At 40.8% G+C, this 26,768-nt stretch overlaps 1 protein-coding gene across 3 annotated transcripts in view; it reads left to right on the top strand.

Annotated features, from left to right (window-relative positions):
• The window catches only part of ets1 (v-ets avian erythroblastosis virus E26 oncogene homolog 1), a 103,326-nt gene extending 77,786 nt beyond the window's left edge, over nucleotides 1–25,540 (top strand). For all 3 annotated transcript variants that reach the window (XM_072593018.1, XM_072593017.1, XM_072593019.1), the window contains 2 exons: nucleotides 18,351–18,469; nucleotides 21,849–25,540. In XM_072593018.1, the coding sequence (XP_072449119.1) occupies nucleotides 18,351–18,469; nucleotides 21,849–22,064 (335 nt within the window). In that variant the 3' untranslated portion in view covers nucleotides 22,065–25,540. The remainder of the gene's footprint in view (nucleotides 1–18,350; nucleotides 18,470–21,848) is intronic.
• The last annotated feature ends 1,228 nt before the right edge of the window (nucleotides 25,541–26,768 follow it).

Genomic DNA, 26,768 nt, shown 5'->3' with positions numbered 1-26,768 from the left:
GGGTGATATTTATTTCCATCCCTAGCTGCTCTGAGAAAGGGGTGCTGGTGGGTCTACTTGAATCACTTGTAAGAGGTTTGGCACATTTGTGTGGCCTCTAGGCCACTTCAAAGCCCAATTAGAGTCAACCACACTAGTGTGGGACAGGAGAAGTGTATAGGCTGAATAAGAATGGCAGGCTTCCTTTCCAAAAGAGTGTTAATTGACAAACTTTTATGTTCACTTTTACTTTCACTCATATACTTTGAACCAATGTTTGAAACTGCCAATGGCAGGATTTGAGTTGACCTTCTTAGGATAACTGGTCTAATAATGTAACCTCTTTTTCATTGATATAAAGCACCCACCAAATAGCATGCAACTGAAAACTAAACCATACATTTACAAATAATAGTGTCGGAATGTAATATGTGGTTTATAATTAGTTTGTCCCTTGCCTTGAACAAAATTCTTGAACTGATTATTTTGAACAGAAAAATGGTTTCTCCTTTTACTCTCCTGATTTTATGATTTAACTGTTACCTTCGGCTCTGAAACATGCTGTGTAATTCTTTTGATGGTTTGAAATTAAGCACATGTTGAAGATTTAATGTAGATCTTGGCTCTTGGTGATAAGTGCTTGTTATTTGATCTTCTGTGGTTAGCGCCATGGTGAGGAGAGATGAGAGATTAGAGATGAGGAGAAGGCAGAGGTCTTGTGACCCTGTGTATCTCCAAGTACCAAAGACTACAGTCAAATTTTGATTTGGATTTTCCTGGTCTAGTTTAGCACATCATACATTTTAGTACTTTAGCAAATGTATTGCAAAGAAATAATTAAAGCAAAGTTTGTTATTGCTCCTCCTTTGGTTGCCATGGAAACCCCAATACTTTGGTAGAAGTAGGTCAGCTTGTGGGGACTGATAAAATCACACGGTGAAGTGTTTTTTTAATAAGGAAGTGAAAGACGCGGAATTGCAGTTTGCTTTGGAAATTGCCTCAGGTTGAACCTTTACTCTTCATGAGGTGTTCATTAACTGTCAAATGCTACATTTACCTATTTTTGTACTTTTGTACTTTCCGTATTCACCGAACATGTCTGCAGGCTCCATCTCAGTTTACACACTTTCTGATTGAGTACGCAACTTATGTTCAAGGACATACACAGGATCAGTTATCAGCTTGTTCCTAATGTTGAGTGGACTATAATGAGGAGCAACATGACTATAATAGCTCTGGCTGTAAGAAGCTTGAGTTAAATAAAATTAGGACATTGTTAATCAATTTAGGATTTATCCTAAATGGTCATAAATTAGCAATTACTCTCAAAAGAGACCAGAAAATGGTTGATGTGGAGCAAGGTGAGGTTACACCAGTACTATAGTGTGCTGCTGTTGGACTGTGGTTAAGCCACATTATTGGGTCCAAGTGTGGGTTTGGGTTGATACTGTTGTGTTGAATCTGGAAGTAACTAGCAGTCAGAAGTGTAACAAGAGTTCCAGCTGATTCCCTTTGTTAGAAGAGCCATCTACTCCACTTGGAAAAATGTACAAAAATGATAGTCTGACTGAATGCACGACAAGCATTGAGACACTTTCACAATGAATGATACCAAAGGCAATTACATGCTTCACTTTGCTACAAACAGTCACAGATCTTATCTGTAATAAAACGGAGCCCAGTATTGTCACAGATGAGTCAGAGACCAAGAGCCTGGCTTCAGAGTTTGTAGTAATGTAACAGATATATTTTAGGTCTGGAGACCTCCCTTTTACTTTTGACTGATTTCCTTTCTCATGATCAGAATTATGATGGGCAACCATTTGCTGGAGTTCAGGCTGAAGACTCTTTTTCACTTCATTTGTTAGCCCATTTGGTGACTGCAGCACTTGACCCAGGATAGTTGCAGTCTTGAGCAGCTAGCTAATCTCAACAGCAATGAGAAAACTGCAAGTGATTTTCAGCTGAAGAAGTGGGGAAAAGAAGTACAGAATTTTCACTTCAATCCAGTCAGCATGTGTGGATATAGTCCAATGCCAACGTTAAGCTCAAATGAAATTCATTCCACCGGTATCAGTGTTATTACGAATATAGTTTGAATTGTATTATTGAATATGTCAAAAGCAATTCTTTGAGATGGGAGGGAAGCAAACAGGAACAGGAAAGTTGCTGCCTTCAGGCCTTTGTTTGCCTGATTGGTTTTATTAAATGCAGGTTGGAGGGTTAAGGACGATCCCAGTGAGCAAGGGGCAAGGATGGGGATTGCATGACAGGGTATGTGCTACATTGCAACATTTTATTTGTTTTAATTGTTTTGGGCAGATGGGTATTTGCCAGACTGAGTGAACATGACCACATTGAATTGTGTTTATGTTGGAACTGGTCTTAAAAGGTGATTCTAGAAGAGACAGTGAAGATGGGCGACATGGTGGCTCAGTGGTTAGCACTGTAGCTTCACAGTACCAGGGACTTGTGTTCAGTTCCAGCCTCAGGCAACTGACTGTGTGGAGTTTCTACATTCTCCCTGTGTCTGTGTGGGTTTCCTTTGGGTGCTCTGGTTTCCTCCCACAATCCAAAGATGTGCAGGTTAGGTGAATTGGTCATGCTCAATTGCCCGTAATGTTAAGTTTATTGGTCGGGTAAATATGGGGTACGGGAATGGGTCTGGGTGGGTTACTTTTCGGAGGGTCGGTGTGGATTTGTTGGGCCGAAGGGCCTATTTCCATACTGTAAGGAATCTAATCATTTCAGTGAAAGCAGACAAGTGGGAAACAGTAACACAGCAGAGTTTTATTATGAATGATTTTAACTTTAACAAGTGAATGGCAGAACTAATGAGCAGAAATAGAAGGGAGCCTCAAATTCTGTCTCCAAAATGGTGGCCAACTTGTCCTTTTACCCTCCCTCGATACTGGGATTTCATGCTTTCACTCTGACCACTAGAATCTGATGCGCAATACTCCTAGTCATGTGCCATATTGAATTGGATAACTCTGTCCTTCCTGATGGCTGCCCGTAAGATTCTCAACTCCAGGAGAATTGATGCCCAGTATTATATTAGATAATCCACCACCGGTAGCCCCATAGTGCTCCCTCAGCCCCCCTTCCAACCATTGGTCACCTAACACATTGATCCTTATGCAGCTCACCTTCCTACGCCAACTATAACACAAATAGACTCCTCATTGTCACTCTTGACTATTAGATAACACCTTTCCAATATTTTATGTTGGTTGAAAAAGAAAGTTTGAAGAATAATTTGACTTTGATTTTTCCTTCTAGTTGTTCTTCAAAGAGTCTTGTTGATTAATCTCCAGAAACTTTAGGCTCTGGTCAAGTCCTGGAGGCTGGGGAACCTGAGATCAAAGGTTTGTTGGACATACCGAAAGACAGAGGTGTAGTAGGGTTGTTGTGAAGAGGTTCTTTGTCCTGGCTGAGGAATAAAGAACATGAGGTCACATTCTCTGATTAAAGGGTCATCCATTTCGGATGGAGAGAAGAAGAAATTTCTTCACTTAAAGTGTTTCCAATTTTTGGTATTCTGCATCCCTATGCTCAGTTATTGAACATATGCAAGACTAAGGTAATAGATCTTTTGGGTTTTAAAAAGTAAGGATAACACAGGAATGTCAACACATGAACCTACAAACAAGAAACAACAAGTCAGCAACTTAGCCCTTTGAGCCTGTTCTGCCATGCAATAAGATTTTGGCTGGCCTGATTTTAACCTCAACTTTCCTGCATATCCCTGATAATGTTTCATCCCCTGGGAGTCAAGAGTCTCTCTAGCTTGGCCTTAAAAATATTTAAAAACTCTGTATCCTCTGTCTTCTGAGGAAGGAAATTCCAAAAACTCTCACTTTTCTGAGAGAAAAATGTTTCTTAAATGGGTGACCCCTTATTTTTAACCTATGACCTCTAGTTCTGTATTCTTATAGAAGAGGAACGATCCTTTTGACACCCACCTGGTCAAGTCCCCTTAGCACCTCATATATTTCAATTCAGTCACCTCTGACTTTTCTAAACTCCAGAGGACGCAGGTCCAGCCTGAATGGCCTTTCCTCTTAAGCTACTCCAATTGTTCCAGGTATTAGTCTAGTAAACCTAGTAAAATGTGGAGTTGAGGTAGATCAGCCATGATCTTATTGATAGCTCTCTCTCTCTCTTTCTCCCCAACAGTCATGAAATAGAAAAGTGAGTGTACTGCTCAAGGAGTAGTCACTCAATAAGATATTGCCAATTTTTAGGTTAGATTTCCTCCAATGTGGAAACAGGCCACAGGAACCCACCTTCACCCTTTTCACTCTAACTGATGCACCTTACACTATGGATAATTTAGCATGGCCAATTCACCTGACCTGCACATCTTCAGATTGTGGGAGGAAACCAAAGCACCCAGAGGAAACCCATGCAGAGAATGTGCAAGCTCCACATACAGTCACCCAAGGCTGGAATCAAGCCCAGGTCCCTGGCACTGTGAAGCAGCAGTGCTAACCACTGTGCTGCCTGAAAATTTTAGTGGATGTTAAAGTTGAGTTTGGGGAATTGTGCCACCTCGAAGGGAGCTGAGTTGAGACCAAGCGGAACATGTTTTCAGAAGTTTTCCAACAGCCAGCGGAGAGCGTCAAAACTTCCATTCCATCAGTCTGTATTAGATTCAGACCTGGGTCTGAAGGTGAGACCTCAGGATCTATTTTCTAAGAAATGTTGTATTTTTGAGCTGGCACCAACCATCATTACCTGACAGATAGTCTCTTAGAATCCCTACAGTGTGGAAGCAAGCCACTCGACCCTCCAAAGAGCATCCCACTCTATCCTACATTTCCCATGGCTAATACACTTAGCCTACACATCCCTGAACACTGTAGACAATTTCCCATTGCTAATCCATCTAACCTGCACATCTTTGTGAAACTGGAGCACCTGAAGAAAACTCATGCATAGATGGGGAGAATGTGAAAATTCCACACAGACAGGCACGTAAAGTTGGAATCGAACCAGGCAGCCACTGTGCCAACACATGCAAGTTCATTCAAACGGAATTAAACTTGGATATGTATTCTTTAGTTTGAACATGCGTTTCCAGTTTATTTTGCTGTATCTGTTGTTGCATTCATGCATACCTGTGTGTGTTCGTGTGCAAGTATTGAAAACATAGCAAGCAGAGTTGTTCTCCCTTTAGTCTCCATTTAAACTCCCTTCAGTCTTGTGAACAATCCTTACCTTAACTACATACAGCACAGTGCTTCTCCACTTTGAATCATGGCTGGTGGAGAGGGTTTCCTTTCGCAGGAGGGTAACTGTACTGGATTATATCTCAAGTACAGGAGTGCAACTGGGAGCTCAGCTTCTATGTTCAATCACATTCTGAGGCTTAGAGAGACAGAGAGCATTGACACTTGTGTAATATCTAAAGGTCAGCAATATAAGATTGATATTACCAAAAATAGACATCACAGAAAAAAAGTTCATTATCCAGGGAATGGTGGGAGGGTGAAAGTCAATACCACCAAGTGTGTTTGCAGCAGATAGCATAGAAACATTTAAGGAGAAGCTAGATAAAAGAGTAATGTATAATAGTGATAGAATTAGATGAAGGAGGATGGGAGGAGAAGTGTAAATGTCAGTGGAATGGTAAAGGTAGATGCTTGTTTCTGTGCTACCTACTCTGTATCATTCAACGTAACCTAATTTCAATTTGCTCAACTGCATTGGGGCTGTGACTAAAATGAGGGATTTGTGCTTGCTGAAGTGTAAATAGGCTACCCGCAATAACTTCATGCAAAGGACTGTTTGGTCTTGCAGCATGGTGCACGCCCACACAGTCACGTGTATTAGCTGCCCACCATGTCTCAGATGTGGTGCTGCCCTTGTTCTAGCAAGGCCTGTACAGGAGCTCAGAGTGCCCCTATGTATATTGTCAAACGTTTAACCACACCATCAGCATAGAGCGCAGTGTGTGCTGCTCAACTGCACTGATCCACTCTGCACCATTTGAATGTGAAAGTATTTCACAATGATGCTATCGTACCATATACAGTTTCTGTTTCAAATATATCACAGTGTCTGATTCTAGCTGTGTGTTGCACAGGTGGAGATCAGCACACTGCTTGTTCATCCTTCCAACTGATCAGTGAAACAGTGCTGTGAATATGTTGAAGTTCAACTGCCTCAGCCTTATCAGATTTGTGCTCATAGGACATCTAAAACACAACTTGTGCAATTTTTATCAGATGGGAGAAGATCTAAGGTTGATGCTATCCTTTACAGAGGTAGATAACATTTTGGAAAGGCAAGATATCTTGTTGGATATGGTCCAGGGGTTGAAGAAGAAGGGCTTATGTCCAAAACATCAACTCTCCTGCTCCTTGGATGCTGCCTGAATTCCTGTGCTTTTCCAGCGCCACACTTTTCAACTATGGTCCCCATACTCCATTAGGACTAGTAAGATGTCCTTTGGGAAGCAATGTGATTTTTAGAAAAGGTAAAGTTTCTTTGAGAGTTCTTAAAAGTCGACATGCAGTGTTCAAATGTAGAAACATACTGTACCAAGAGTGTTCTAGGTAGGGCTGTACATGACAGTGCGTATTTTGATGTAGCGCAGTACAGGACATTGATTGGTCTGAAAAGAGGCAGTAAGTGCAGTGACTATTCCTATATGGTTCTACACTGCACAGAGGTTTCTTCACACCCATACAGTTTTGTGGATATTGGGCCTTATTACACTGTAGCATGGCATCAAATAGCATCTGCTGTCAGTTAGACATGCACTAAAATGTTGAGGTGTTAAAAATGTTTCAGTGACAAATTGCATAAAGGGAGGTTAATAATGATGCAGTAAGTAAAGTGCTATGTAACTAATCACATTGAAGGGTTGTGATATTTAACAGCTTGAGTGTAAATTACAGTCGGTGAATTCAATATCAAATGAAGTATAGAAAGTAAATGAGGGAAAGAGCAATTAGAGCTATAAAACAGAGAAGATAAAGTTATTTCATATTTGAGATTTTAATAATAATAATATCAGCAACTAAAACTCAAAAGAATGAATCTCTTCACATGTAAAAGTAATTTTCAGTGCCAGAAATGTTGTCCAGCAGAATTGAGGCTTATTGCATTATTAAAAGGGGATGTGGAGTGAATAAATTGAGAGTGAATTTTCTGCAGTGGATTTGGTTTTTACTGATTGTGTAAGCAATTATTTCAATGTGAAGTATAATTTTTCAAAAGTTAATGCTGGAGTACTGTAACTCAGACAGAAGATATGAATTTCATGTTTAATCACGTTACTATCATTTGTCAATAACACAGGTTGTCACTAACTCCTTCCTTATTTCCACACATCACATGATAGTTTGCCCTGCCTGTATACAAATTTGCAACAAAGCACAGAAATGAAATATAAATTTAACCCTCATATCCTGCAGTGATTGACTGGTGAGCCATTACTTAAAGATTTAGCTGCTCACTCCCGGAGTAAAGTTGTTTTCTGTTCAGCTCAGGAGTAAGAAGAGAAGAGAAAGTATCTTTCCATGGTCCTGAGTCTGAATATGAAGATTTCTCTCGCTGTATGTACATGAGCTGTGAAAGTGTTTGGAAAAATGTTTGTTTCTGGACAAACTTGGGGCAGTGTATGAAGGTGTGCTGGGTGTTAACTCCTGAAACATTTCGAATTGTTGAAACATGACATGATACTGTCACCCCTGGCTTTCACATGGGGCTGCAAGAAACTCTCAGATTTCTCATTTAAATATGCTCAGAGGCAATTCATTCAGAATTTAAGCTTGTATTCTGGATTTAACACCCAGTGCATAGCCTTCCTAAACGATGTGAAATTTGCCAAGGTCAACAAGGTGCAAACATAGCAGAGATTCTGTGAAATTAAAGACTTTAAAGATTGAAGCAGCTATTGCTTGTGCTCACAGGATTTGTTTTGAAGACTTGCGTTCACTTCTTTGTGGATGATTTCCAACATTTTGGAAGTCATTCGACTTTTCTGGATTTCTTTCACCTTGTTCTATGTCTCTCTGGTGCCAGCCTTCAATACAGCATGGGAACAATTCATGGAGCCATACCATAGACCTCTGTTGAGGAGCTAGCAAACCAGTAGCAGCTACCTTCTCCACAAATACATGCTGCTACATAGAACAGGATGGACTGTTACCTTCAGTTTGGGATGGACCCAGTGCATTAGCTTATAGGAGACAACATGTTCAGTACAGCATGTGCTAACCTGGGACAGCCACTAATAGATTGGCCCAGGATTACCTACCCATTATAGCTTTCCTGAATGTAGGGTCATACCTCCAATCGACTGGAAGTCTTGTTTTTTGCTACCTTTTAGTTTCCTCCTCCTACATAAAGTTTAAACACTTCCTGATTTTGCAACAGGCCCATAGTTTAACCAAAGAACAATTCAACCAAAGAATGATGCTTTCACTTTTTGGATTCTTTTTTGAACTTGCTATGTATTTTGGCTTCTTTATTTGAGACTATTCTTATGCCTAAATCTTAGCTTCATGCCATTTTTGACAACATACCACAGATATTAAATCGAACACTGTTCTGCAAATGAATTTTGCTCTTTCTCTGTGCTGTGGTATTTTGGGATAAGCCTGAAATTTTGAGAAGTGTTTTGGTACCATTAATGACAGACCTTATTACAAGTTTTAGTTGACAAAATAATTTACAATAATTATGATAAAGTACAATGCAAATAATTTTAAAAACACCACAATAAATAATATCACAATACAGCAAACTTTTTATTAAGCAGCCCCTATGGGACCAAGATGTACCAGTTGATCAAATCAAGTTGATTCCAGCTAATCATAATCAATGTGAAAACATGCACTCAGTAACAGAAATGTAACACTTGGGTATTCACATTACTGTTATACTTTATTTACAGCATAAGTCACTTAAGTAATAATGCATCTTTGCCTTAAATAAAACTTTTAACTTGCACCCTCAGCTGACTATTCGGACATTGGAGAGATTGAGATAATGTAATAAACTTTGTGGAATTTGAGGTATATAATTTTTACTGATTTATCAAGAATGCTGGTTGAAAGAAAGTTTGCTGTATATATTCTCCATTATCTGCAGGACTGTAATAGCTTCTTGGAGCAATGATATTGTTAAAATGCTTAGCAATCTGTATGAATGGTTGAACAGAATTTCAATAGTCGCCAAACTTGAGAGGATTGGATTACAACCGAAATTGGATCTTGTTAGTTTGCTTTTACAAAAGCTTTCATAGCATCAACAATTAAGACAGATCCACTCACCAGCTATAACAATCTTTTGAAGTGCATTGTTTTGCAAAGCAAGTCTGCTGTAGATACTCCCAAAGGGTGGTGATAATCTAACAACTCAGATTTTCAGTTTCTGAAATTGTGTTCTAATTTATTTCAAAAGAGTCAGATTTCTTCGAGAATGAATTATCTCTATTTTCTTGGATTTCTTGCATTAGGAGAATTGGGCAAAGCAATCAGCAATTGTTGACACATCACTTTCTGCACCCTAACTCTTGCGCTTGTTTCCATTGTTACCTATCATCCCTGAGTGGAACATTCAGTTAGTTCATAGATCAATGTTTCATTGCCAACTCTCTGTAATTTCTCTTTTTGCACCAATATAATGATATTTCTTTCTGTTGCTTATGTGAACAGACCTATTAAACTTTACTTTAAACCCAATTGGGATGTGGCTGCACCACCCCAGCTTGGCAAAGTAGCATATTTCAACCCTTATGTGCAACCATACAGCATTACGTGTGGCTTATACAAAGCACCTGTTTTGAGCAAGTTGCCAACTATCAGCTAAACAGAACAAAATGCTTCCGTTGACATAACCTGTGTCCTTGCATTCCTCAAGAATACTGGAGAATCATTTAAGGTGTGCTTTCACAGGCAGCCAACCAATCAAAATGTATTGTCCTCAAGAGGCGCCCAGAAAGTATGAATGTAAAGAAAATAACAAACAGTGGACTGTTTCTCTTGTTTCCTTGCTTAAGCAACCTTTCAACTTTCAAGATTGAATTTTCTTCAAAGAAACAGAGGAATTTTCCCTTCTCCACACAATTATCTCCATTAAGGGGGGCCTGTATCCACCATAGTTTTCTTCTGGAGCAGTGAGAGTGGGATGGAATCAGTGTTGCCTCAGAAATTGGGGTCCAGTTAGCAAGAGAGGTGACAGATAACATGTCCAGGAGACTAAAAGGCTCACTTTAAATTACTGGCACACCAACAGAGATGTAATTATAAATGTTAGGTCCTCAAGTCCTCAAGTTGAAAGTAGAGTTGCAGGTAGATAGGATCGTGAAGAAGGCGTTTGGTATGCTTTCCTTTATTTGTCAGAGTATTGAGTATAGGAGTTAGGAGGTCATGTTGTGGCTGCACAGGATATTAGTTAGACCAATGCTGGAATATTGCCAACAATTCTGGTCTCCTTCCTATTGGAAAGGTGTTGTGAAACTTGAAAGGGTTCAGAAAAGATTTACAAGTATGTTGCCAGGGTTGGAGGATTTAGCTATACGGAGAGGTTGAATAGGCTGGGGCTATTTTCCCTGTACCATCAGAGGCTGATTGGTGACCTTATAGTGGTTTATAAAATCATGAGGGGCATGGATAGGATAAATAGGCAAAGTCTCTTCCCTGGGGTGGGAGAGTCCAGAACTAGAGGGCATAGGTTTAGGGTGAGAGGGGAAAGATATAAAAGAAACCTAAGGGGCAACTTTTTCACTTAAAGGATGGTACGTATATGGAATGAGCTGCCAGAGGAAGTGGTGGAGGCTAGTACAATTGCACCATTTAAAGGCATCTGGATGGGTATATGAATAGGAAGGGTTTGGAGGGATGTGGGCCAGGTGCTGGCAGGTGGGACTAGATTGTGTTGGGATATCTGGCCGGCATGGATGGGTTGGACTGAAGGGTCTGTTTCCATTCTATACATCTCTATGAGTCTTATGACTCTAACTCTTCACCCCTCACTCCCTTCTCTCAAATTTACCATTCCCCTTTCATGCCCACTGTCACCTATGCCCCTTATACGTATATGTCCTTCTGCCCCCACACATTCTTCATATCCACTCTCTGAGTATCCACCCTGTGCAGAATGAATGAATTAATGGTGAGACTTTGAATTGCCCATGAAACTGGCACCTGAAGAAAACAGGGCTTTCAATAACCAATAACCAACTTACACCTTGTAAGACAAATCAACCAAAATTCTTCATAGAATTAAGCTTTTATTGTCTCATCACCTCTTAATCTAATGTAAATAACACACAGGCATTGAAAAAGATCTTCAAAAACAAATTATTATATTGTAATAAGAATAGTAATCAAACAAAGCTCTCACTCCCCTCTGCAGCTAAGTCAAGGAACCTGCCATGAGATAAATGCATGAAACCGTCTTGGAGCTCAGCCAAGCATTCATAATGTCCCCATCTGAAAAACATATCAACAGAAGCAGTTTGAACAGATGACCAACCAACCATGTCTTCCGATCATATCATTTAAGAATACCATAGTAAAACACAATTGGATTATAAGCTGTCTAGCAAAATGTACATTTTGCCTGATTGGGTTGTTACAATCAGTTGTTTAATAAAATCCATACCCACATCAGCTGGTGAGAGAAAGAAAAGTCACCCCTACTTAATCCTTGTAGTAACTGGTGGTCATTGTTGGTCAATTTGTGTGTCTAATGTCTCTTTCCGTGTGCCTGTGTATTGGAGATGTGTGTGAGACTGTGTCTGAGGGTCTACATGTATCAGTATGTATTTGTTTATGTTTGCCCACTGGGTCAGAATTGTCTTAAAAAGATAGCCCTTGAATTCCTGCAACAGTTTCCAAACTTTGGAAGCTGCTGATTGTCTCTTGTGGAAGTGGGACTTTTCATCACTGAAAGAGCCAAATTGGAGAAATGTTAGAAAGAGCATCATCCCATCCTGATTGTGGATCCAATTAGCAAGTTAATACAGTATTATTTATACAGGAGTAGGGCATTGCAGCTCACCAATGCAATGTTGGAATTCATCTTGCACATAAGCAGTCTTGTCACGATATGTGCCGACCTTAACCCATTTCTTTTTAACTTCCCTTTCCTTCAGCCATCTTTCTAATCTAAACTTAAATGGATCACAATTCCTGTTCAATCACCAACTCTGATAGTGCACTGTACAGTCTGTTAATGAAGTTATTCCCATTCTCTGATTGAAATGTCTCACATCTAACTGCACATTTTATAGCTCACATTCTGCATCTCCCCAATCACTGGAAACAGTTTAGCTCAATCCATCTGGTGCCATTCCTTCATATATTGCAACTGAGCTACAGGGAGAGGCTGAACAGGCTGGGGCTGTTTTCCCTGGAGTGTCGGAGGCTGAGGGGTGACCTTATAGAGGTTTACAAAATTATGAGGGGCATGGATAGGATAAATAGACAAAATTTTTTCCCTGGGGCCGGGGAACTAGAGGGCATAGGTTTAGGGTGAGAGGGGAATGATATAAAAGAGACCTCAGGGGCAACTTTTTCATGCAGAGGGTGGTATGGGTATGGAATGAGCTGCCAGAGGATGTGGTGGAGGCTGGTACAATTGCAACATTTAAGAGGCATTTGGATGGGTATATGAATAGGAAGGGTTTGGAGGGATATGGGCCGGGTGCTGGCAGGTGGGACTAGATTGGTTTGGAATCTGGTCGGCATGGACGGGTTGGACCGAAGGGTCTGTTTCCATGCTGTACATCTGTGAGTCTATAATAGTTCTCCATATAACTGTTCAATTCCTTTTGAGCTACTGAAAATAATTCCAGTAGCTGGTGGTATAGTAAAATATGGCATCATAAGGAAGTAGCATCCTTCAGACCAGAGTATGAATGACTGGGGTTGAGAAGTATGTTGCTGGACATTATAACCTGTGATCTAAGGCTCTCGATGATGGTTTCTTGACTGAGAATTTTGGCAGCTCTTGCTTAAAGCTACTCCCGCTGCTTGCTCGCATTCTTAAAGAGTTGGATCATCACTGCCATAAAAGGGTTTCTTAATGAAATCAGCAGAAAAATAGAGAGACCTAAAGGGTACAGTACTGTCACCTCATCTGACAGAGTGTCTGTGTGTGATTATCTGTCATACATTTTACAGTCCCATCAATGCTTTGCCTTGTTCCCAGTTGGGAGTAGAGACACACTAATGCTCAGTTTTCACATTCTAATGAACTGATGCCATCATACATCTGTGAGCTCTGCTTAAATTTTTCTGCATGAACTTTTTATTTTGAGCAAGGGAAGATTTTGCTCAGCAGACACTGCACTCATTGTGGGAAATGTTTAGCATGTGATTCCTACTGTAAGCTCTATTTTTAGGTTGCGTGCAAGAAAGAGCAGGGTTAATGCAGTATGAAGCCTGTGTGCCTCCTGTGAGTCTTTCCTGTCGATAGGTAAATGTCGGAGATGAGTGAGTGAGTGAATGAGTTTGAATTCATTGCTAATGTATCAACCTTGTTTCAGTGGCAGCACTCTTAGCCCTGAGTGAGAGCTGTGGGTTCATCTCCTTCTCTGTAGACTAAGCATGTAATGTCAATAACACTCCATTGTAGTACTGAGGAAGTGCTTCACTGTCAGAAAAGTCACTTTTGGAATTGAATGAGCTCAAGTTCCACTTGGTAAAAACAATGACTGCAGATGCTGGAAACCAGAATCTGGATTAGTGGTGCTGGAAGAGCACAGCAGTTCAGGCAGCATCCAAGGAGCTTTGCAATCGACGTTTCGGGCAAAAGCCCTTCATCAGGAATAAAGGCAGTGAGCCTGAAGCGTGGAGAGATAAGCTAGAGGAGGGTGGGGGTGGGGAGAAAGTAGCATAGAGTATAATGGGTGAGTGGGGCAGCATCTCGTCCACATCCCACACCTCCACCCTCAGACCCCACCCCTCCAACCGTAACAAGGACAGAATGCCCCTGGTGCTCACCTTCCACCCTACCAACCTTCGCATAAACCAAAGCATCCACTTACATTTTCACCACCTCCAAAAAGACCCCACTACCAGGAATAAATTTCCCTCCCCACCCCTTTCCACCTTCTGCAAAGACCGTTCCCTCTGTGATGACCTGGCCAGGTCCACGACCCCCTACAACCCACACTCCCATCCTGGCACTTTCCCCTGCCACCGCAGGAACTGTAAAACCTGCGCCCACACCTCCTCCCTCACCTCTATCCAAGGCCCTAAAGGAGCCTTCCACATCCATCAAAGTTTTACTTGCACATCCACTAATATCATTTATTGTATCCGTTGCTTCTGATGCGGTCTCCTCTACATTGGGGAGACTGGGCGCCTCCTAGCAGAGAGCTTTAGGGAACATCTCCAGGACACCCGCACCAATCAACCCCACCGCCCCGTGGCCCAACATTTCAACTCCCCTCCCACTCTGCCAAGGACATGGAGGTCCTGGGCCTCCTCCACCGCCACTCCCTCACCACCAGACGTCTGGAGGAAGAACGCCTCATCTTCCGCCTCAGAACACTTCAACCCCAGGGCATCAATGTGGACTTCAAAAGTTTCCTCATTTCTCCTTCCCCCACCTCAGCCTAGTTCCAAACTTCCAGCTCAGCACTGTCCCCATGACTTGTCCGGACTTGTCCTTCCTTCCTATCTCCTTTTCCACCTATCCACTCCTCCCTGACCTATCACCTTTATCCCCTCCCCCACTCACCCAGTGTACTCTATGCTACTTTCTCCCCACCCCCACCCTCCTCTAGCTTATCTCTCCATGCTTCAGGCTCATTGCCTTTATTCCTGACGAAGGGCTTTTGCCCGAAACGTCGATTTTGCTGGTCCTTAGATGCTGCCTGAACTGCTGTGCTCTTCCAGCACCACTAATCCAAATTCAAGTTCCACTTGTTCTTTTCTAAGGTAGAAAGTCTTATTTCACTATTTTGATGAGGGGCAGAGGAATTGCTGTCTTGGCTAATATTTATCCTTCCTTATCTCATTGCCGTCTAGGGAGACTTTCATTGTGTTACTGGTTGCCTGCTCATACATTAAAAACACTGACTACACTTCCAAAGGCATTTTTCACCACATAACACTTTGGCAAGTTTACAGAGTCCTGAGAACATAAAGAGGTGCTGTATAAATGGAAACCTTATTATTGTGCCATGCCAGATGCACAGTTATAGTTTATTAGATCTGACCCGTGGTTGGGCTGTCTATTTGTCAGTTAGTGAGCACTGCTGGAGAATATGTGACATAGGTGGGGTGGTGAGACCAATGCCGTTAAGTCACAGATCCTGACTTTGGTTTTGACAGGACTAATTATTTCTAATTATTTCAAACTGCACCCAACTCCTGAACAAAAAGCACCCTTTATAAAGTGGCAGCACAGTGGCTCAGTGGTTAGCACTGCTGCTTCACAGCACCAGGGACCTGGGTTCAGTTCCTGCCTCGGGTAACTGTCTGTGTGGAGTTTGCACGTTCTTCCTGTGTCTGTGTGGGTTTCCTCCAGGTGCTCCAGTTTCCTCCCATAATCCAAAGATGTGCAGGTCTGGGTGGGTTGCTGTTCGGAGGGTCGGTGTGGACTTGTTGGGCCGAAGGGCCTGTTTCCACACTGTTGGGAATCTAATCCGATCAAGCTGCCTCATAATTACTAAAAGGAACTGGGTTGTATTTTGAAAGTTCAGATTTTGTAAACTTCCCCCTTTTCTCAAGGGTAGTATAATTTGATACAAAAACTGAAATTGCTGGAGAAACTAGTATCTGTGGGGAGAAAGCAGAGTTAACGTTTTGAGTCCGATGAACTTCCTCAGAACTACTGCTGAGTTTCTCCAGCAATTTCAGTTTTGTTTAAGAAGTGCAGCATCTGTAGTTTTTTTTGTTTCAATATGGGTTGATGCTGGAAATGTTTGTGAGGTGTCAATGAGCAATTGCATGTTCCAGATTGTTGGTGGTGCCCTAAAGTTGCTTAACTGAATGGGAAGTCCCCCTCTAGAGTTCCTCTTGAACTGATTAGACTGCCTGGTGCCTTGGATTGAAAGTTTTCTTGCTAAGGGATGTGTGATTATAATCGTCACCTATTGTGCTGCCGTCACAGCTGCTTTCAGCTCAGATAATTTTGCTGATCTCGACATGGTATCAACCTCACCAGGCAAACACCAGTGTTCTCAGAATCATCACAAATGTGCAAAGATTTAGTCAGGATGTGGAGGGGCTGTTGTTGGACTGGGGTGGATAAAGTTAAAAATCACACAACACCAGGTTATAGTCCAACAGATTAATTTGGAAGCACTAGCTTTCGGAGTGCTGCTCCTTCACCAGGTAGCTGTGGAGCAAGACCATAAGCCACAGAATTTAGAGCAAAAGATTACAGTGTCATGCAACTGAAGTTAAATATTAAACAAACCTAGATTGCTGTTAAGTCTCTCATCTTTTAGAACACATTGCAGGTTTTGGTTCATTAATTTGTAAATCCCAGAACTTCTTTTAAGTCACATTCTCGAGATAACTTAAGGTTTTATAATAAAGTTTTATAAAAAAATTATAAAAATTTTATAGAACGACTTTGTCAAACTATCTAAAGTCCCTAATTTACCAAGCTGACCAAGTCAGGTTAAAAGAAAACATTCACAACATTCCTGTAAGGTGAATGCCAAGGGTCTTTTCCCTCGGGTAGGGGAATTCAAACCAGGGGGCATATATTTAAGGTGAGAGCAGAAAGATTTGAAAAGGACATGAGGAGCAATCTTTTTAAACCAAGAATCATTTGTGTATGGAATGAACTGCCAGGGAAAGTGATGGCTGCAGGTACAGTTATAATATTTAAAAAGGCATTTTGATATGTTCATGAATAGGAAAAGTTCGAAGGGATATGGGCCAGGAGCAGGCAGCTGGGGCTAGTTTAGTTTGGGAACATGGTCGGTGTGAACTGTTTGGACTGAAGGATTTGTTTCCATGCTGTATCTCTATTACTGTATAAGAAAATAACTGTTTATTCTGCATAAATGTTCTTTTAAAGCCAATGTCAATTTGAAAATTTGAATTGCTGACTTATAACTCTACAACTTACACTCAATTTCTTCTTAAAATCCCCCCCACTCCTCAAACCTCTCCCACACACTCAGCCACCACTCTGACTCTCAGGCCCAATACAATATGGAATTCCTTGAGCTCTAAATAAGTTTCACCAGATCTATTGCAAGAATTCATACTTTTTAACATGTTTTTATGTGATATTGATAGATCTTAAATCCTTTGAATGATGCATTAGTTGGAGCATGTACTGTATGTCAATCTCGTCTTCCAGTGAGATTGCCCAGGATCCCTCAAACCCTTCCCCCTTTTGTCTGCCCAAGGCCTCCTCCCTAATGTTTTCTTGTATTCACTGCTCACAATAGGGTCTAATCTACCATGTGAGACCTATTATGATGTGACTGCAAGAACAGCCCAAACCTTCCAGCTGCTTGCCACTTCAATAAACCACCCTGCTGTCATGCCAGCATGTCTGGCCTAAACTTATCCAGTGTTCCAATGAAAGTCACAGAAGCTGGCACAACTGCATCTCATTTTCCACTTCGTCACTTCATAGTCTTCAGGACTCAATAGTATGTTAATAACTTCAAATTGTGAATTCTGTTCTTCATTTTGTTTCACCCCCTTTTCCCCACTTCTCAGTATCTTGTTTGCATGGGTTTGCTGTCAGCAGGGCTGATCCATTATCTGTTGGTTACACCAACCATGAACACCTACTCTTGCTTTATATTTCTTCTCTTCCTCCATATTTCTTCTCTAATATCATTGACACATACTCAGCCTTTACCTCTGGGCAGCCTTACTATCTGTTCTGGTTGTCCATTTCATCCCCCATAGCATAAACCCCCCCTATATTTCTAACTCCCTCTGAAAAGGAGTCATATCAGACTCAGAAAGTCATCTCTGTTTGTCTCTCCACAGATGCTGCCAGTTTCACTAGCACTTTCTGTTTTCATCATTCTCATTTGTCCCATTTCACATGCCCCCTTTTACCTCTCTTTCCCCTCCTACATTTCTTGCACCTCCTAACTCTCTCATCATTTTGCCCTGTACACTTCTGTTGTAACATTCCTCCTTTTGCTCATCACCCAGCTCTTGCCAGACAGTGGTGATGTTTAAATATCCTCATTTATGCAGGAATGCGGCAAGTGAATAGTATCTAAGCAATTTAATTTTACTAACAACACAGTAGTGGGATTATTGAAATGCTGATGTTTTACATCCAGTTTGTTTGTAAGGATTTGTGTGCAGATATATTCCTGTCAGCAGCATAGGATTTGAGTTTAAAGTTTGTGATCGCTTTGGGATCTATATATTAACATTCTACTCACTCTCTCTCCATGACAGGGAGTGGGCCCATTCAGTTATGGCAGTTTCTGCTGGAGCTCCTGACTGACAAATCTTGTCAGTCATTTATAAGTTGGACAGGTGATGGCTGGGAGTTCAAATTGGCGGATCCTGATGAGGTAAGGGCATACTGGCATTGTCATGAAACTTGGCCAATTGCGACCATTTTATAGTTTCATGGGTTTCACAACATGTTCAAATTCCTACACAGAGTGCAGGTTCATACCATTGAACTCAAAAGGACAGAGGCCAGTCATTTTGAACTCTTTAAGAATCAATCTTTCTCTCTATTCTCTGCATTCACCCTCTCCGGCTCGTGAGCAGTTTTGTATGTAATTGTTGAAGTAAAATAATAATCTGTTAACATTTCAGCCCAAGACTTTAATGATTTACTTTTTGTCAGCTCTGGTTAGAATTAAATTTAAATTTAAAATTGGCTTGGCATGTTTCATTGGTATAAAACCGTGGTTGAATCAGTTAATCTTTGTTCTGTTTTGCAGCCATTATGCTTGTAGTACTGGTGTTGCTGTCACTGAATGTCCCCAGCTTATGGATCTGTAGTGGTTGCAAATTGAGATGTGATCACTTGAAGTTATTGATTAGAGTTGTTTCTACACCTTATATTTGGAACTTTACATCCACAGGAGACCTCTGTTGTCCTTGAAGTGTAAGGATCTCTCAGACTTGAAAATTGTATAACTGTGATTTGGCAGTTAAAAATCCGAGTTTTACTGGATAAGAGAGATAAGAACATAACAACATGAGGACCAGGAGCAGGAGTAGGCCATCTGGTCCCTCAAGCCTGCGCTGCCATTCAATATGATCTTTTTGTAAACTCAGCTCCACTTACCTGCTGGCTCACCATAATCCTTAATTCCTTTATTGTTCAAAGATTTATCTATCTTTGCCTGAAAAGCATTCACCAAGGTAGCCTTAACAGCTTCATGGAGTTCATGGACCTAGTTACTCATTTGTGTATTAGACAAGAAGACCCTATTTGACTTGATGGTAGTATCCTGTTTGTAGAAAGAATCAAAATCGAAGAGTGTGGTGCTGGAAAAGCACAGCCAGTCAGGCAGCATCCAAGGAGCAGGAGAGGCGATGTTTCAAGCATAAACTCTTCATCAGGAACCTTCCTGAGCTTATGATCAAAATGTCGGCTCTCCTGCTCCTCAGATGCTGCCTGACTGGCTGTGCTTTTCCAGCACCACACTCTTCGATTCTCATCTCCAGCATCTGCAGTCCTCTTTTTCTCCGAGTAGAAAGAATCACTTGTGTTGCTATTATACATAGTAGCATGAAATGGCTACTTCAGCTGTTACTCATTTGTTTGTGGTATTTTACCCTTCGAGAGAACTGTTCTGTGCACTCTCCAAGCCTGTAAGTAATGGGCTTAGTCCCATTTGTGAATTTGCATGGCACACAGCAAGCACTTAGAGCTGTAGAGCTCTACAGCACGGAAACAGACTCTTTGGTCCAACTCATTCATGCCCACCAGATATCCTAAATTAATCTAGTCGCATATGCCAGCATTGAGACTAGGTCCCTCATATCCTTTCCAATTCATAAACCCATCCAGATTCTTTTTAAATGTTTAACTGTACCAGTCTCCATCACTTCCTTCATTCCATACACACACCACCATTTGCCCCTTAGGTTCCTTTTAAAAGTTTCCCCTCTCACTTTTTAAACCTTCAGGTTTGGATTTATCAACTCTGAGGAAAGGACCTTATCTATTCACTCTATCCATGCTCCGAATGAATTTATAAACCTCTATAATGTTTAGTGTCTGATACTCCAGTGAAAATACCCCTAGCCTATTCAGCCTCTCACTTTAGCTCAAACCCTGCAAGCCTGGGAACATCCTTACTAATCCTTTTTGAACCCTTTCAAGTTTCACAACACCTTTCCTGTAGCAGGGAGACCAGAATTGCACACAGTGTTCCAAAAGTGGCCTCACAACTGCAACATGACCTCCCAACTTCTGTACTCAATGCACTGACCATTAAAGACAAGCCTATCAAAAATCTTCTTCACTATTTTGTCTACCCAGGGCTCCACTTTCAAGGAGCTATAAACCTGAACCCAAGGTCTCTTTGTTCAGCAACATTCCCCAGGATCTTTCCATTAAATATTTACATCTTGCCCTGATTTGCCTTGTAAAAAGGCAAACCTATCATTTATCTAAACTAAACTCCATCTGCCACTCTTCAGCCCATTGACCCATCTGATCAAGATCCCATTGTACTCTGAGGTAATGTTCTTAACTGTCCACTGCACCACTACTTGTCTGATTGGGACAGCCGTGAATCAGCAGGAGAGCTTTGATGTGAAGTATTTTGGCTTGAAGTTTATACAGTGAACAACAGGCTCAGACCATGTTGACAACATGAAGTGCCTTGACAACTAATTTAAAATTGGTCCAGTGTGTGACATATACCTTCACTCAGGGACCTGTCCTCTGCAGGAAAAAGGGACATGTCCAGGACTGTCATGAGTAAAGCAAAAGTGTGAGACAAAGTAGTTCACTGGCACATTTCCTATCACACCACCTCCACCAGTGATAGAATCATAAAGATGTACAGCATGGAAACAGGCCCTTCGACCCAACCCATCCACACAACCAAGTTTCCTAAACTGAATTAGTCCCATTTGCCTGCATTTAGCCCATATCCCTCTTAACCTTTCCTATCCATTTACCCGTCAAAATGTTTGTTACATGTTGTAATTGTATCTACCTGTACTATTTCCTCTGGCAGCTTGTTCCATACCCTCTGTGTGAAAAAGTTGCCCCTCAGGTCCTTTTTAAATCTTTTGCCTCTTAAACGTTTACAGTCCAGTTTTGGACTCCCCTTCCCTGGGGAAAAGACCTTTGCCATTCACCTTACCTATTGCCCCTTACGATTTTGAAAACATCTATTAAGTCACCCCTCAATGTCGTACACTTGAGGGAACAAAATCCCAGTCTACCTAGCCTCTGTTTCACTCAAATTTTTCATAATATTGGGATGCAGGAAAAGATGCAACAAACACAATATTACAATTCTGCCACTGGAACTGAAAAGTTTTAACCTGCAGAAGATGCCTGAATAGATTGATGCCTGCTCAATTAGTGACCCAGTAGAAGTGTTTAACATCAACTTTAAGATGAATTTAATATTATAAAAAGGTAAGATGTTTCCACTTGCAGAAAAATGAAAACTATAGGACATAAATAGAAGATAAAGCACTAATAAGTACACAAATGAATTCAGGAAGCTTTCTTTTACCTAGAGAGCTGTTAGAATGTTTAATTCATTACTTACTGAAACATTTTGACCATTATCTTAATGCATTTACGGTGAAGGAAGCTAAGTACATAAGAGGTGCAAGAACAGAAGTGTGTATTGATTGGTGATGGAGTGGGAGGAGCCCATCTGGAGTATAAACACCACTGGAGACCAGTTGGGCTGAATGGCCTCTTTCTGTGCAATTCTCAAACACTGCATTCTTTTTCAGGTGGCCAGACGATGGGGAAAGCGGAAAAATAAACCAAAGATGAACTACGAGAAGCTGAGCCGAGGTCTGCGTTATTATTATGACAAGAACATCATTCACAAAACAGCAGGCAAGCGTTATGTGTACCGGTTTGTTTGTGACCTTCAGAGCCTGCTGGGCTACACACCAGAAGAACTACATGCCATGCTTGACGTTAAACCTGATGCTGACGAATAAGGAGTACCTGCTTGTGGGACTGGATTCCAAGCTGTGCTCACTTGTGGGACTTGTGTATGGTTTGTTTGCTTAAGCTTCATAGAGAAAGCCAAAAAAAAATCATTGCATTGTAGATGGACATTTCAAAACAATGCACAGTTCTACAGGGCAAACCAAACCAGTTTCTTGTTAAAAAAAAACATTTTTATTTGTGTCTTTTGGTTTTGTAACCTCTCATTTTTCCTGCCTTACTAGTACAACAGACAGACTGTGTAAGGAGTGTGATGACATTATGCATTGTAGGATACGGGAACTCTGCCCAAAAGGAAAACCATTACCATCAATGGGCAACTGCATGACTGTCTCAGGCATCTTGTCTGTTGACAGCTTTGGCCACATTGGTGAGTTAATAGAAGTTAATAGAACGAAGAACATTACAGCACAGTACAGGCCCTTCGGCCCTCGATGTTGCGCCAACCTGTGAAAATAATCTTAATGTATTAGATAGTCAGCATGTTACTTATTTGCCAGTATTCCTTTTTGTTTTAAGCTCATATCTAAGATGGTCTCAGTATTTGCAGTCTTGTGTAGAAACCGTACCAGCTCTGATTTGATGAAGTGTTGAAGGTAGGTAGACCACATCAAAGATGACACATGAAGAACCTGAAAGGGGGCTTTGATAGGTTGAAAAATAGACCAAAAATATTCACATTACACCAAGCCTGTTGGAACTTATACATTGTTCTTTGTCCAGTCTGACAATCACTGTGGTTCATTGTATTATTCGTTTTAAATATAGAACAGTGAACTTCAAAGTGACAGAAGATGAGATGCTTTGAAGCACTATGGTAGTTACCCATACTGTCTAACACAACTATACAAATAGAGAGAGAGAGAGAATGTGTATTGCAATGTGTTGTGTACAACAAGACCACTTCTGGGAATGTGTTTTAGAAAGCTAAATGAATATGCAGATTGAACACTGACCCTAGTGGTATTCCAAAGAGGTCCAATGGGATGGATATGTTTCTTGATTAGATCTCCAGTTTGATCGAACACTCATAAGATGAAGGGTAGAGGTATACATAGGTCTAATCTGAGGCCTCACAACTCTGTAACCTCACAGGTGAATTGAGTTGAGACAGTTTTTGCCTAATCTGCAGGTAAGAAGAGTTCAAAGGAAATGCGTATCCTTGAATTAATGGCCATTTCAAATTTTAAACGATCCTGTGATGAGTGATTGGAAGGTTGCTTGAAGTTAAGGAGCAATTCCATTATTAAAGCTAAGCAAGGGAAGGTTAAGCTTACTGGTGCCTTTGTGTGACTACTGAATTAGAAAGGCTTTAAGTATGTCACTGGATATAAATTGGAGATTATTATTCTTTCCTATCTTCAATGAGCCAAAGACTATTGTATAATTTTATTCTAAAAATTTTGACCAGGGTGCATGTATATTGTCCGGAATGCACTGTGTAACTTCACTTTGTGTTTCTGCTCTCTTTTCCTGGCTGCATTACTAGAGGGATATTTCTGCCAACTATCATAGTCAGCCATCCATGAAATATCACAGGGACACTGTCTCAGATGCATCTAGCTCAGTCTGACTGTGCTGAGCATGTGTCTGTGTAGGACTGAGATGCTGTACTGGGAGATATCAGCTAGTTGATTCATGGTTGAATGTCCAGCAAGAGCATTATCTTTTCAATGAACACATGTGTCTCTATCAAAAACGATGAAACTGGAGTAATTGAGCAAAGGAATTTTGGCAGAATGGCAAGACCATGTGGGAATTTCAAATTCAAATGCTGAAGAGTTATATATAGCTGCGGTTTGTTACCAAATGTTTCTCAAAAGCACCATTCCAGAACAATTTATTAAGTAAAAGTCACTGTCAGAAATGTTGGGAAATGTAGTATTAGTATCTAAATAAAAGTAAGACTTGCATTTATATAGCCCCTTTCATGACCTCAACGTATCCAAAAACAATTTAGCGTCAGTGAAGTACTATGAAGGGTAGCCATTGCTTTAATGTAGAAAGCACTGGTAGCCAATTTGCACAGAGCAAAAGTCACACAAATAGCAATGTGACAAGGATTTGATAATCTGCTTTATCAGCATTGGCTGAATGCTAAATATCGACTAGGACATTGATCTGCATCTATGATTTCTCTCTCACAGAGAATCCTAACTTTCGATGTTTCCATGAAAGACAATTACTAAATGAAAGGCCAGTTAATTTTCAGGAGGAGAGGAAAGCTGCAGGGCCAGTCATTCCATTTAGGAATGCTGCTTTTACTTGCTGTTTGGAAGCTGAAATGGACAGGCTTCCTAATGAGTGCTTACTTTTTGAGATCAAGAACAGGAATGGCAACAGTACTGACTCCCAGCTTAGTCAGCACTACATAGATCGATTATGAATAATGCCCAGAGGCACATGGTATAGTCAATCTCCTGAGGATGAAAGGTGAAAGAGGGCAAGCTACAATTGGCCTCACAGACGTATGATGAGTGTGACTGCACCAGGGCAAAAGCAGATCGCAACTTGTTGACTTTCCATCGCCATTTCAAGGATGATGTCTGAATTACTGATTGAAACCCCTTGGGAATTCAGTAACAGTGAATATGAGCGGAAACCAAAAGTGTTGGCCTAGATTGACAAGTTACTTCATGTGCAGTTCATCATTCAGTTGATTAAGGAACAATCTGCTTCCAACCATATCTGTCTCTCACTGGTGATGTGAGCAAAGAAGTGACATGTGGTTATATGTTGCAAGTATGTGGAGAGTGAATTACAGGAAACCTTGAAATGCCTACATGTATTTTATATTGTATATGTGAATCCAGAAGCACAGATCATTGCTTCAGGGTTGCCGAGACCATTTATTGACCCATCATATGTTCCGTTGCCTCTGTGATCTTTAGATTTAATCCAAAATAATTGCCTGAACAGGATAGTTTCTTACTGTAGGTTTAAAGTCTAAAATAGTGGATATAAAAAAAGATATTTTATGTATTTGTTCAAGACTTATTTTTTAGCTTTTTTAAGAATAATTTATATTTTTTAAAAGGACAAAAAAGCAAAAAGAAAGCTGGTGCTTTGTAAACTGAGGTAGCTTAGAGATGTAGCGATCTCATTGGAGCAGAGTGAAGATTCCTGTAAGTTTAGTTGCTGATGCTGGCACATCATGTTGCTGGATATATTTTATATAACTTTCTGTGCTGTTACACATTGTAGAAATGCTTCATAAAAAGAAATGAGCTGTGAAATTTGGATTATTTTGACTCCAGTGTAATACCCCATGCCAATGTTGTTCAACGATTTTGACATCAAAGTTGTTAGAATCTACCTCCTGTAGCTCCAATTTAAACTCTGTCCTCTGTGGACTGAATGTGAGACTCTTATTGCCTCCATATCCATTTGAGATGGAACTAAAGACTCTGTTTTTATGAAGATTATCAAGAATTATTTCAATAAAAGAAATTCTTATTCTTTTGAATTTGGTATGGTCTATTTGCTTCTTTTTTATTATTGTGTACGAAGCATAGAGCTGGCCAGGGTCTCGTCCTCTGCTCATTTCTCCATGCATCATGGCTCATATTCAACTGCAGTGAACAAGTGTTTTATGGTTCAGAGTAAGAATGCATGAGGTGGTTTCCGATGGCTTTCCTCACAACCTCTCTATACCCTTGCAGATGAACTGAGTTGAGACAGGTTTTGCATAACCTACACACAAGAAGAGTTCAAAGAGTTCCTAATAAAATTAGAAATCCTTTTCCCAAAGAATTACCTACCTGCAAGCAAGTGTTGTCCCTTGAGGTTGTCCCTTAGGAGCTGAATATTCAAGGATATACATCCCGTTGAAAAGATAGGCAGGTGGGTAGAGCGGGTGGGGTTGCCTCATTAGTGAGAAGTGAAGTTAAATCAATAGTAAGAAACGAAGTAGGGCAAGATGGTGTAGTATTTGTGTGGGTTGAACCGCAAAGATAAATAGAACTTATTTGGGGCCATATATTAGCCTCTAAACAGTAGTCAGGAGCTGGGGCATAAGATACACCAGGAGATAGAAATGGTGTATAGGAAAGGCAAACCTACAGTGATTACGGGGAATTTCAATATGCAGTGGATTGGGAAAATCAGGTTGGTAATGGTTTGCGAGAAAAGGAATTTGTGGAATATCTATGAGATGGCTTTTTGGAGCAGCTTATGGTGGAGCCCACCAGGGAACAAGCAATACTGGATTTTATGTTGTACAATGAGGCAGGCTTGATAAGGGAGCTTAAGTGAAAGGACCCTGAGGAAGCAGTGATCATAATATGATCAAATTTACTCTGCAATGAGAGAGAATCAGAGGTAATAATATTTCAACTGAATAAAAGGCAACTACAGAAGCATGAGGGAAAAGCTGGGTAAAATTGACTGGAAGAGGAGCCTTCAGGAAAGACAGTAGAACAGCAATGACAGGAGCTTCTGGGAGTAACTCAGGAGACATAGCAGAGATTCATCCTGAGGAAAAAGAGCATGGTTCAGGGAGGGTGAGGCAACCATGGCTGACTTGGGAACTCAGGGAAAACATAAAAGCAAAAGAGAAAGCATATAAACTAGTGAAGAACAGTGGGAAACCAGAGGATTGGGAAATTTGCAAAGACTAACAGAGGGCAAAAAAGAGGGAGAAGATTAAATGTGAGGGTAAGCTAGCTAAGAAAGACTGTAAGAGTTTCTTTAGA

This window comes from Chiloscyllium punctatum, chromosome 23 (genome assembly GCF_047496795.1).
Source record: "Chiloscyllium punctatum isolate Juve2018m chromosome 23, sChiPun1.3, whole genome shotgun sequence".
Lineage (NCBI taxonomy): Eukaryota > Metazoa > Chordata > Chondrichthyes > Orectolobiformes > Hemiscylliidae > Chiloscyllium > Chiloscyllium punctatum.
The sequence above is the reverse complement of the archived record's forward strand: the minus strand, read 5'-3'. Positions and strand labels throughout refer to the sequence as shown.